This window comes from Sciurus carolinensis, chromosome 2, assembly GCF_902686445.1.
Source record: "Sciurus carolinensis chromosome 2, mSciCar1.2, whole genome shotgun sequence".
In the NCBI taxonomy this organism is placed as follows: Eukaryota; Metazoa; Chordata; class Mammalia; order Rodentia; family Sciuridae; genus Sciurus; species Sciurus carolinensis.
The window spans coordinates 198461223-198474672 of record NC_062214.1 but is presented as its reverse complement, the minus strand read 5'-3'; the positions used below and the strand labels follow the sequence as shown (position 1 = coordinate 198474672).

At 51.0% G+C, this 13450-nt stretch overlaps 1 protein-coding gene across 1 annotated transcript in view; it reads right to left on the bottom strand.

Annotated features, from left to right (window-relative positions):
• Positions 1 to 3853: 3853 nt before the first annotated feature.
• Tdrd9 (tudor domain containing 9) overlaps positions 3854 to 13450 on the bottom strand; it is a 72199-nt gene continuing 62602 nt past the window's right edge. The window contains exons 32-35 of the mRNA XM_047539792.1: positions 12473 to 12611; positions 8775 to 8893; positions 5581 to 5653; positions 3854 to 4533 (exon numbers count right to left, since the gene is read on the bottom strand). Coding sequence (XP_047395748.1) covers positions 4432 to 4533; positions 5581 to 5653; positions 8775 to 8893; positions 12473 to 12611 — 433 coding nt within the window. The 3' untranslated portion in view covers positions 3854 to 4431. The remainder of the gene's footprint in view (positions 4534 to 5580; positions 5654 to 8774; positions 8894 to 12472; positions 12612 to 13450) is intronic.

The following is a 13450-nucleotide window of genomic DNA, read 5'->3' as shown; positions in this document are numbered from 1 at the left end:
AATGAAAGATGATAAAATGGCTGTCCCTCCTGAAAACGCCCGAGGCGTCTTGTTAAACACACACTCGCCATCTGACTGGTAGTTCCATTCCTAAGTACTCACCCACGAGGAACGAAGCACGCCCACACAAAGATCAATACCAAATCATTCAGTCACTACGTAATTCAGCAACACCTGAAAATGACCCAGAGAACCACCGAGAGGTTAGAGGACGGATGAGGTGCCACACACAGGATGGGGCAGACCCCAGAACCAAGACGAGCGCAGGGGTCCGAGGTCATGCCTGGGAAGTGGGGACCAGGACTCCCCCAGGTTGCTGAGGATGTTCTGGGCCAAACTCTATGTGCCTTGACCAGACAAACTCCATTTTACCCTGAGACTCCATTTCATATAAGGAACGTTTCTCCCATGTGAAAACCCCACCTCTGTAAACCGTTTGTTATTCTTACACAATGTGCTACTCTGCTCCCTTTTGAGCTCCTCCTCTCCTTGGGCTGTGGTTTTGACTTACTGGTGCTCACAGGGTTTTGCTGAGAGCGCGTCCTACTTTTTGCAAGGGGTCGAGATGCGCAGAAGCAATGTGGTCACTGCCCCTTGAAGACCTGCAGTGAATAAAGTTTCATGTCCTGCTTCAAGACTGACCCAGTGATTTATTTCTAACACTCCACAACACTGGCACCAAGTTGGCAGAGGCCAGGGCTGCTGACACCCCATGGGGCATGGCCACACTGCCCCTGTCCACCGTCTGTGGCGAGTGGCACAGCAGCACTTGGTGGGTGAGCACACAGGGAAGAAGCTGGTTTGGGCTCTCCGTCCTGGCCCAAGGTCGGGAGCGGGGCACAGCTGGTGAGGGTCGTTCAGCCGGCAGTCTAGATGTGGCGCATGTCTGTCTGTTTTCCTGGCTCTCCACTCTGGTCTCTCCCTCCTCTCAAAGCCGCCAGCACTCAGCTGAGGAAGTGCCCACAGCCCACCTGTGAACGGCATCATAGGCGGCGCCCTGTCCCCCACCACAAGGTGAGCACATCCAGCCTGGCAGCCCCACGGCGCCAGTGAACAACTCGGCTCTGGAGTGACAGCAAGCAGGCTGGTGCTCCCCAGCTGCTGTGCTGAGGGTGCAGGGTGCGGTTGGGCACGGGGAACTGTGTGGGCAACAGGTGGTGGTTGGTTTCCTGGGTGTCCATGACTGTCAGAACTCACACTGACACTTAATGTTACTGATTCACATGTGAATGAATTACCAAAGGAAGCCGAAGGAAACAGGCTATTTTTCTAATCATTTCAAACTAGGGGACACTTTGAGAGTCATAAAGGAGGCACCAACTTTGACCACATGAAAGGGTAAGACTTATAAGGCAGAAAGTAAATACGGTCAGTCAAAAGACAAATGACACAGATGAACCTGACTTGGCACAGAGAGCTGCTCTCACCTAGAGCCCAGCACCAGAAAAACTAAAAATAAAAAAAAGAAGACACTCAACACAAAGACAGCCCACTCGCCTAAGGATGAGACCAAGGCCATGGGTGCAAAGATGCTTGCTTCACACAAAGAAGCCCAAATCCAACTTCCAGCCTCACAGGGACTCATCCCTTGGGGCAAACACTTCTCGCACTGAGGCCACTGGGGGCAGGTGGGGTCTCTGTGAGGAAGCAGCCTCTCTGGCTGAGTTCTCCGTCAGTGACTCCATTCTAAGAGTCACACTGTGACACTGTGCAGCAGCAGACCACAGCCACCCCAGTCCTAGGCAGTAGCAACCCATGACCTGTGGGCACTCCGGAGAACGGGGCCACTGTGACCTGCACAGACATGAGGAGTTAAGGCAGAGACACAGGTGGCAAAAGTAGACAGGAGTTACCCTATGGAGGGCACAAGATGCCAGCTGGATCAGCATCACCACAGCCGGTCCTGGAGGCCAGCGGGCCCAGGCCAGGTACTGGTCCTCTAGGCTCTGGGGGCTGCCCAGTGGTGCCAGCTCCAAAGGCTCAGGCCTTCTGGATCTGTGGCTGCCTCACTCCCACCTCTGCTGTCCTTCACACGCTCCCCTCCTGAAGGTCTCTTCGAGCACACCACGGTTGGCCCAAGTCCATCCTGAGCCCAGGACACTCTTCCCAGCTCACATTCTTAATCACACTTACAAAGACCCTTTACTCAAAGTCATATCCTCAGGGAATCCAGGGGGCTGGGACCTGGACACAGCTTAGGGGCCCCACCAAGCCCACTGCACTAGTGCCAGAGAGGTCTCTCCTGACTTCCTGCACTCCCCCGTCTGGTCCCCCCTGCTCTGGGCCAGCACTGCCCCAGGCCTTCCCTGGCTCCCTCAGTCCTCCTGTGACCATCCCCATCCCTCTGCTCTGTGCAGGCTACAGGCCTCCCACTGCCTCCTCAGGGCCTCTGTGCACAGCCTACAGGAGGTACGCCTGGCCTCCAAAGCTCCCTGGGCTTCCATCATGCAGGACCAGGCTCCACTCTGGTGCCTGTTTTTATACATGGACATTTGTGGACACCACCTGGCCCCTTCTTACACAGCCTCTGGCTGCCTTCAGCTACACAGGTAGAGCTACTCTGGGTAGATTGGTGACTCAAAGCCTGAGTCAAGCTGCCTTCCTCACCTGCCCACCTACTCAGCAGCCTCACCCCCACCTGGAGCCTCCACCCACATCCAGCTCCCAGGGTACATGTGACCTGCACTGCTTGTGACAGTGCCCCACAAGTACTTGCTGAGGGAGTACCAAGCCAGGAGCACCAGGCTGACTTCCATCATACCCCTTTTAGACACTTCCTTTGCATTAGGAACAGGTAGTGCCTACTAAGAACATGCGTAACTCTTATAAGTGCAGGAACAGAGGATTCTGCCGGTGAAAACAAGACAGTGGCCCTTGACCATCAGTCAGGTCAGGAGGAGAAGCACAATCCAAGCACGCCACTCAGTTTTCCTTTGATGTTTGCAAAGTCTGTGTTCTTCAGTACGATGACTCATTTAACTAGCTGCACTGAGGTGACTGCCCCAGGAAATGGGGAAGGTGCAGTGAGGGGAACAGCTCCATGAAAGGAAGCAGATGGCTACCAAGATGGACATCGTTAAGATGCAATCATGACTGAGCGGGATGAGGCAATTCCAGGAAAAGTTCAGCATGGGGGCAGGGCTCCTTTAAAAAAAAGAAACCTCTTGGTACTATTTAAATATTTAACCATGTGCAGGGAGCAGACAACAGTGGAAGCACCTGCAGCCTGTGCAACCATTCTTCTGGAAACACGTGAACCCTGATCCTTGAGGTTGGGTGCTAACTCGGTGCTGCCACCTCCTGCCTGAAACTGGGAAAGCACAGCCCCTGAAATCCCCAGACCCATAGGGCTCTCTGTTAGAAGCAAGCAGGGTAGGCAGGAAGCAGAGGCCCCACGGTGACACAGTGACACAAGCCTGGCAGCCACAGTGTGTTTCAGCCTCTGCACACAGAATCCACTGGCTTCCTGAGCTGGCCCCACTGACCAAAGGGGGCAAGGCAGCTGCAGGCGCTTGTCATGGCCCCTGTTGCGCAGACGTTCCCCCGCAGGGCACTGCTACCCTCCCTGCGAGCTCTGGATCCCTCGCTGAAGCCCAAGAACACATGCTGCTATCTCCACAGCTCCTCAGCTCCTAGGTGCACCCGACTGCTGCCTCCACCAGTCCTTTCCTCTTGGTGTCAGAGGCGACTGATGCACCTGGTCTTCCACAGCTTTTTCTGATGAAACCCTGACTGATGATGAGTTGATTTAAAAGAAGTCCACACGTGTCCATCAGCTTAGAAACGCAAATCTTCACAGCATGAAGCACTTATTAATCTCTGAGCAAAGATGGTCAGAAACATAAGTCTATGGTTTTTATTGTTTGAACCAGTTGCCAGGTCATCTCTCTGCCTCCTAAAACATGAACTAAGAATTGTAACCTAACTAAAAATTTTTAAATATACAAAACTGAAATGAGTTTTCCAGAATTAGGTATTTTTCCTCATGGGGAAAAAAATCAGAAAACAGCAAGTTTTTAAAAAAACTGCACACAGTCCCTGTGAAAAACTGGCAGTCGCGCTCTTTCCTGCCACAGGACAGGGCACTCAGCACGCTGTGGAACCGGGTATGTAAGACTGGTCACTCACATTTACCTTAATACATTTAAAGCAAAACACAGCTTTTTCCAAACAAAGTCTTCTTTCAGGACAACTTCTTCCAAATAGTTAATACAGTGATTTTCTGTTTCTAGAAAAGACTATACTTTCCAATCCTTCCCACCTGAAAAGAACACCGTCCCCCTCTCCTAAGAGACGGCAGAAGGAAGGAAGGAGGCTCTCGAGGGGCAGCAGGCCTGGGTGGCAATGCTCAGGCGTGGAACAGGGCTGCAGGGGAGCCCTCACTAGGCTCTCACCGCTCCCACAAGGCAACTGGACACAAGCTGCCCGCCTTCAGGGACTGAGCACAACAAGCTTGTGCAGCTGGTAGAGAAAGGTGTTCTTCCCTCTGCTGCCTTCCCGGTCAGCCTGCTCCATGACCAGCTTTGGATCGACCTAGCAGGGCAGACAAAAGGAACAGTCAGACTCACAGTAGAAAAGCCAGGCACATGTACCAGACATGTATAACAGTATGGGCTCCTGCTTCTCGAGGCCAATCAGATGCTTCTCCACTCACACTTCATAGGGCATGACTTTCAGATTCATATTTAATAACAGGGTGACCTTTACTGGGAAAATTCCCACACTCTCCTAAGTAACTGTGAACAGTAACTTCAGTGTAGGTTTTCATATCTAAAACACCAACCTCAAAAGGAAATTCTCCTTTCAAATGACTTCCTGCTGTTGTATGAACCCCACACCCCCCAACTAACTGACAGGTGTGGTGGCTGCCTGCAGTGACCGCCCTGAGGGTTCCACAAGGGAGCCAACTGGGGCGAGTGGAGAGTTCTGCAGTAGCTGGAGGACCTTAGACTGGGCACAGAGAGACAGGCCCAGGATGAGAAACACTGCCTCCACTGGCTTAGAATTGAAGCATGAACCTTCTTCCTGCATTCCTTTCCTGAAACTACATCTTGTACAATTTTTGAACCCTTACAGAGAAGAAACATCACAGGCCTGAGATGGGCCCTGCCCAGCTTCACAAGGGAACTGCATCCCCCAGATCCCTCTGCTAAAGGTTGCTGGGTGGGCCTTTGGGAGGTCTGAGAGTGAGGCCACATGACGAGCGGGTGCCCTCCTAAGAGGAGACTCCTGAGAGCTGGCCAGCACCACAGCCAGGAAGAGCCCTGGCCAGGACCTCCAGCCTTCAACCGGCAGGAGAACAGTGTCAGCAGCTGCTAACCACCCTCCACCAACAACACAACGTGGCCTAAAGCCAACAAGCAGGCGGTGACCACCCTGCAAAGCAGTGCTCTCAACAGACCGCCAAGAGCTGCAGGGTTCACCCAGATTTTCGTAACTGCTTCCCAAACTCACAGTACATTTCCCCGGGCTCAACCACTGGCCAGCCCTGCCCGCAGAGCCTCGAGGCTCTGCACCCTCCGTCACCTAGCAGCCCTGCCCTGGTGCCAGCAGCAGCTCCCCACAGGGCCCACTTCTCACCTGATTCCACTCATAGGGCTTCTCGTGCCACTTGGGAACAATCTTCTCCCTGGGCTTCAACTGGCAGAACAAACTAAAATTGAACAAAGATCAAGTCATACTAATGATACATATGTAACTTAAAATACTAATGTGATTCTTTTAAAAAATATTTAATCCTATATATTTCCCTCAGAACTACAAGATTTTTTAAAAGGTCATAATTTATGTAGTTATGATAAGGGAATATTTTAATTTATAGCACATTTAAAAGCAGAAAGAACTGGAGCACAGCAGACCTGGGTGTTTTATATACATTACCTAAAATGTCTAATTAAAAAAAAATCAGGAGACCTGCAAAGACACAGGAACATGTGACCCTGCTCAGGACAAAAAGAGCAGCTGACAGAAGCTAAGTGGCCCAGGTGGGCTTAGCACACAGACATCTCAAAGCAGCCACTACACACATGCTCAGAGAATCAAAGCAAGTTATGTTTAAAGAATTAAAGGAACACCTGATGGCACTGACCCAAAAATAATCTCAACTGAAACTACAACTATTAGAAATTCTAAGTAGAAAAGTACAATAACTAAAATGGAAAAGTTCCCCAATGGCAAGATTATCAGTAAACAAAGACTGATCAATAGAAATTATCCAACCTGAAGAACAGAGAGGAAACTGAAGAAAAATGACCAGAGCCCCAGAGATGGCATCGTGTGAACCCAGGTGCACAGCAGGTTCAGGAGCATAAGTGACCTGGGGGCAGAGGACACCTTGAAAGAAGTCGAAAATGCAAACAGGTTGTCAGGAGAAGGGCAGAAAAGACATGCCACACCAACAGTAACCAAGGAGGGCTGGAGCGGCTGTGCTAAGAGTCAGACAAAACAGGCCCAAACGAGAACCACTACTAGAGATGAGGGAAGTTACCTCACGCAACAATAACCACGCTGGACACAGAAAGCCTAAAGAACATGCAAAAGCTACTAAACTCATCCATGAGCTTACAAGGTTGTAGGATTAAAAAAACAACGCTTACAAATCAATACATGAAAACAACCTAGAAATGAACAATTGAGAAAACAGTCTCTTTCACAATAGCACTGAGAAATACTTAGACACAGTACAGGACCTGCACAATGAAAACTGGAGCTCAGAATGCAAGGACACCCGTGAGGGTGCAAGTCCCCAAGTTCACCTGCAGGCACGCACAGCCCTGCCACCCCTGCGCGGGGCTTTCTGCTCCAGCTGACACGCTGGCAAGGGAAAGGACATGAGGAACCAGAGGAGCAAGATGCCAAGGAAGGGAGGGGGCTCTGGACCCACCCACAGCCTCGTGTTGCCTCTAGATGGCACAGGATGGGGCGATCAGGCCCCACACCACCCCACAGCTACTCTGTGGTCCAGGTGCCTCAGGAATCCAACAGGGGACAGGACGGTGCTCAGAGGGGATGTCAGAACCACCAGGGATCACACAGGGGAGCGTGACCCTTCGACTCTCACACTGCACACCACACACCCAAGTCACTTTGAAATGGCTCCAGACCTACATGTAAGAAGAGGACAACAGAAAATGCTGTGACCTTGGGTTCACAGAGACCTTTTCAGATGTAACACAAAAGCATAATTCATTCAGAAAAAGATAAAGTAGATTTCATCAAAATTAAAAACTGTTCTGCAAGCACATTAAAATGAAAAGAAGTCACACAATGGAGAAAATTACTCATCTGACAGGAGGTTTGCATTTAGAATTTACAAAGGGCTTCTAGACTCAGTAGTGAGAAGACAAACATCTTTAAATAGGTAAAAGATCTGAACAGACAATTCACCAAAGAAAGAGAAAAGCTGCTGGGAACACAAGAGGAGGCCCCAGGCCATGGGCATTAAAGAAGTGCAGAGTAAAGCCCATGAGACGTCACCAGGCACAGCAGAGGGGGCACATCAAGACAGCACTGCCAGCACCAGGTGTGGTGAGGCACTGGGAGAACTGTACCACATGTGGCCCGTGGGAACTGGTAAGGAACAGCCATGCCACAGAGAGTCTGGCCCTTTCTTAGAAAGTCAACGCAAGTTGGGCACAGGGGTGCACACTGGTAATCCCACAGGCTTGGGAGGCAGGAGGATCGAAAGTTCAAGGCCAGTCTCACCAACTCAGCACTTGGGATCTCTCTGAGGAAGCATGCCAGACAGGCCCACTCCTGGGCAGACTGTACACAAGACCGCCTCCCTGTGCCATGCTTACGAATGAACTTCTGAGACGGCAGGAGCACTATAAACCTGAGTTCACTGATGCTCTGCTCAACTCCACAAATTCACTAAAACCATTTGACCATTTTAAAAAACAAACCCAGACCATCCATGTCTGGCCTAACACATCAGGATAGTTACCCTTGTTGGGAAGCTGGGGTGACAGTGACTCTAAGGAGTCCCATTAGGTGACTGGGACCATGCTCATGACCTGGAAGCTGGCCCTATGGACTTGAAGTGGTGCACTTTATGTATGCTAAACTTCTACGCACACTTCACATAGGAATATATTTTACAAAACAAAGTGAAGAGAAACCAAAATTGCCTTTCCCACAACAGCAATACCTCTCTGGAAGTCTTGTTAAACTAAGAAAAACCCATTCCAAGTGTGTGAGAAAGAGAAGGAAGCTCCCGTGACACCAGTTGCCACCTGCTCTATGCAGCTCCAGCTCCCAGCCAGCACAGAACTGTGGGCAGCAGGGACTGGCCCCTGGACTAGGAAGCTGGTTCTGAGAATGGTGCAGCCTGGGCGTGGGGCACATTCTTTTCTCCCTCCCCAGCCATGCCCACTGTTCTCAGTCTCCTCCAGGCCCCTCAGGCTGACTTCGGCTCCTGGGTTGCACCAATGGCACCCTTGCCTTCTTTACTCTGTCTGGGTTTGGCCAAGCAGAGTCTAGGACAACACAGGGGCAAGGGAGCTGCAATCGGGACCCACCAGCCTCCAGGGCATACTCTCCGGCCTGGCCCTCCCGTGCCCACTGGTTATAATGACCTACCACACTCCTCCTGGCTACCTTTGCCACTGCACCCTTGCTGGCATGGGGGCACAATGCCCAAGTGCCAATGCCTCCCACTGCCTCAGCACTGGAATCCCACTTCAGGTGGTCAGTGTGGTACTCAAGACATCCACAATCCAGGCAGCTGGGAAAGCTGATCAGGAAGAGAGAACCTGTGTTGCTGCACAGCTTACCCTAGAAGTTTCTGGCGAGCATTATCCTGTAACTGCACAATTCTTTCTGGCCCAAGATACTTGGATCCATTTGGCCCATCACACACCAACTTGTTGATGGCAGCCCGGAGGATATTGATCTGGAAACAAATGGGGACATAAATATTGACATGGCTCCATAAGCTGAGTTTCATCCCACATTCATTCACAGCATTCAGAGTGACATTCTGTGGCTATCGTCAGTATGGTTTCTAGGAGGATTATTAAAACATGAATAACATCAATAATCACTACCATCATTTAAAACAGCAGAAAGAGAAAAAAATGAAGAACCAGTAAGAAACATACTTCTTCCATCACAGTCTCACAGCTGTGACACACGCTTGCCTCCTCCCTGGCTTTTTGATGATGCTCCTAAGGAAGCCTGAGGGGCTACCACCCCAGGAACTGACACTGCTTTGACACCAACCTTTGTCATGGTTATTTAGAAAATAAACTTTTTCCATTTTTTAACAGTTTTAGGTTTACCTCAGAGTTGCAAAGGCAACAGAAGAGGCAGTTCTCGTAAGCTCCAGTCAGTCTCCCTTACACTTGTCACAGCTAAGAACCCAACTCCAGGCGTTGCTGTCAGTTAAACTCCAAGCTGTGTGGATTTGACCGTGTTTCCATTCACATCCCATTTCTGCTCCAGGACCCAGGTTCCAGGCACCACACTGAACTTGTCACATGTCCTCCAGGAGAGGAGGGCTTCTCAGCCTTGTTTGTCAAGACCTGGGCAGTCTGTGGAGTTCTGGTGGAGAATTTGTAGAACGGCCACAGTCTCTTCTTGGGATAGAAGGGAGATGTCCTCTCATCACATCCTACCTGTCTGCCTGCCACAATCGGGACCTATCGCTGGGCTGTGGGTGCTCAGCTCAAGGGTAATCTGCCAGGCTCCTCTACCCGCCATTCTGCTGCTCCATGTTTCCCCTGCCTCTCCTGCCCTCAGGGGTGGGGAGCACCTACCTACTGCACTCTTGGGAAGTCTAAGGGAGAGCCATCTCCTTCCCTTTATTTCTAACTATACAGGCACATGGATGTTTTATACTCTGGGCTATAATCCAGTTTGGTGGCTCCCACTGTGCCAGCTCTGGCCACTGAGAGCCCCTTCTCTCCCTGGCACCCTCACTCTCACAGGTCCTCTGACACACCCCATCCCTGAGTGCTGGACTCTCCTTACTTCCTGGCTTCCTCTTCCAGGATCATCCTGTGCCTTTCTGACCCACCCCCAGCCCAGCTGTCCCTCCAGGTAACCCTGGCTCCTCGTGCCAAGGACCCTGTTAAACACCAAGACCTGGGTGCTGGGCGCATGTGCGGCTCCTGGGTGTCACTGCTTCCCGCCCCTCCCAGAGCTGGACAGTCTGTATGGACAGAAACCCGCATGCACAGAGCCTGGAACTGCTTCTGGATCTGACCATCCTGAGGCACTAGCTAACCACGAGTTCCCACTGAAATCGATTCTAGTCCAACACCACAGGGATGGTCACTCTGGCCTTTGTTTGTAACTGCTCCCACGAAAGGAGAACCTGGCTCCAGCATCCACTCCCTCACTGTTCAACCCCAGGAGCACACGAACCAGAGGGCTATGTTCACATGCAGCTCTTCTCTGCAGTCTTACTGTTCCAGTCAAAACTGGACTAAGCTCCTTTTCTCCTCACACCTTCCAGGTAAATATGCGCCACATCTGAACACAGATTAACTTGTGTCTGTGCATGCATGCACTCCATCTTGGGGGCACTGACACCCTGATGGGGTGTCTGTGTGGACAGTGGGCATCAGCACCCACTCTTTGGGCATGGGCAGTCTGTGGGTTTGGCAAATGCAGTCGTGTCTGCCACCTCCGCCCACAGAGAACTCATCACTCCCAAGCCCCACAATGCTCCCTGCCATCATCCACTTCCTCGCCTCTGGCAACTGCTCATCTTCTTTCTGTCCAGCGTGTCATCTGAACACACACACAGCACACACACAGCCCCAGGTCCTGGCTTCCTTCATGCAGTGACATGCACTTACGATGCACCCACACTACTGCACAGATCACTCCCTCCTGTTCCCTGCTGAGCAGGGTCCACTGTATGGCCGGGCCAGGTAGCACACTCATTCCCCTGCTGAAGGACATCTCCATTCTTCTGGTTTTACGATCATGGATAAAGCTGCAGTTGACAGTCACACACAGGTTCTCTGAAGGTGCTAAGTCTTCAAATCTCTTAGACAAACACCTGTGTGGTAGGATTTCTGGGTCATATGGAGATGCATCCTACAGCTGCCCAGGGAGCTGAGGCTCCGCATGTGGCTCCACGCCCACCCCACCATGGCCATGGTCCTGGTTGTGGTGTGTCTGGTGGAGCCGCAGTTTGTACTTCCCTGTGCTGAGCGTGTCTGCCTTGGTTTTACACATTGCCCCGTGCGTTCAGCAAGCTGCTTGCTACCTGTTACTAAGAGATCACTCTGAATACAAGCCTACACCAGACCTGTAATCCACATATATCTTCTTCTAGTACACAGCTTCTCTTTTCATCATCGTACCAGAATTTTTTTTTTTTTTAAACTAGGGATTGAACCTAAAGGAGCTTTGTCACTTAACTACATCCCCAACCCTTTCTGTTTTTGAGACAAGGTCTTGCCAATTTGCCAAATTGCCTCAAACTTGCAATCCTTCTGCCCCAGCCTCCTGAGTCACTGGGATTACAGATGTGCATTTTAATTTTAGTAAAGTTCAATTTATCAAGTTACCTTTCACAGATTGTGCTTTTGGTGTTACACCTACAAATTCATGCCAAACACAAATTCATACAGATTATACAGATTTCTCCTATATTTGCTTACAGAATCTTAGTTTTACATTTGCAATCAGGTCTGTGATAAAAGGAGTATTTTTAACCCCTTAAGCCCTTTCATGTGAAATGGCAGTTACTATTTAACAGCTACACTAACAAGTCAAACAGCACAGGGCACCCAGCCCCTGTCCTCAGGGCCTCTTCCCAGCACTCCCTGCTCCTTCCCTCATGCCGCAGTGCAGCCTTGCTGACTTCACAGAGCTTCTAGGAGGAGAGGAGTCTGACTTCTCTGGAGCAGCACACCTCAAACTACTTGGGGTGAAGAGTGGACAGTCCCCCCCCCACTCTGAGAAATGCAAAACAACAACAAAGAATTGCTAAAATAATGAAGTATAAAAACAAAAACATACAAAACACAAGCACACATTTTTCATTGCTAGATTCAAAAGACAAACTGGTTTGTTCATGAGCTTCATAAAAGTTTTGAAAAGTTTAGCCTGAGCCTGCACCTGCCATATCCTGGTAGTCTTGGTGCAGCACTGGACCTACTGTGAGTGGGGTCTCCATGTACTCGCTCTGGGTTCAGCAGGGTCAGCCAGGACCGGCAGGGGAGCAGTGGGGACAGGAGAATGACTCGTGGCTCCTAATGCCCTGGCATTTCATCTGGCTACCCAGAAAAGGTTCCTGTGCCAGGAGAATCCAAATGAGAGCACCAATGACCAGGAAGCGACGTCTCACAGCAGACGCCAGCAGGCCGGTTGAGGAGTGTTCCCTCTGTACCCTCCAGCAGCGTGGAGGGCCTGGGGAGAGCGTGCTCCTCAGAGACCAGGCGTGCATGTCCGTGTGCACAGCAGACAGCATGCACCACAGAAACACCAACACTGTAAGGACCACCCTGCTCACCTCCACGACGTCCTCCACGTTGAACTGCACATCAAAGGCCAGCTCGATGTCATGCTCCGGCAGCACAGGGGCCTCTGTGGTGGGGTTCCAGCCCAGACCACAGAGCACGCCCGTGTAGCACTTCCCCTCCCCATCAACCCTGAAAGACACGGTGGGGAGGAGTCAATTGACATTTTTCTATTAGCTAATCGACCCATAAAATCACACCAGGTTCTGCCAGTAGTAGTACAGCAATGCATCTCATCTGTGCACTCATTCCAATTGTCTCACTAGAAATACAGATTAAACAGCTGTAAGATGAATATTTAATCACATTAACTTTCTAATTCTCACTGCTACTGACAAGGTAGTGAACAGTCTCTCCTGTGTCCTTCTGAACTCTCTCCGTGTGTTAGGTTCTGACTAGGGAGACTCTAGAGAAAGGGTTACTCGCACCTGTGACTGCAACACAGGGCCAGCACTGTAGAAACCTAGGAGAGTCTGTCCTACCCTCCCTACACAACAGATGCAGATGGCTCTGCACCTCAGCTCTGCCCCAGCTCCCAACCCTGCCGGCTCTGCAGCCTGCCACTCCCCTCTCAGCTTCCCCCAATCCTTCTGTCTTCCCATCCCTGGTCCAAGCCACAGTCACTCTGACCAAGGTCCCCACCTCTGCCCTATTTCTGTCAATCTTTTTCCATGTAGCAAAGGAATCCAGCGACGTGACTTCCTTGTTTAAGGGCCTCCGCAGTGTCCAGACACCTCTGCACACCACTGGGCAGGTGAGTCACAGTGTAACCCAGTCTCCGCTCAGGCCTTCACTGCACCTCAGGCTGCCTCCTCTCTGGCCTCTCTCCACCTAGGAGCACAGGCCTCCAGCCACTCCTCCAGGGGCAACCCCTCCCCACCACACCCAGGTGCTAGTTTAAATGCCAGTGCCTCCACCCATAACAGGCCCACCAGCAATCACATAATATGCGTGCGCACGCACATACACAC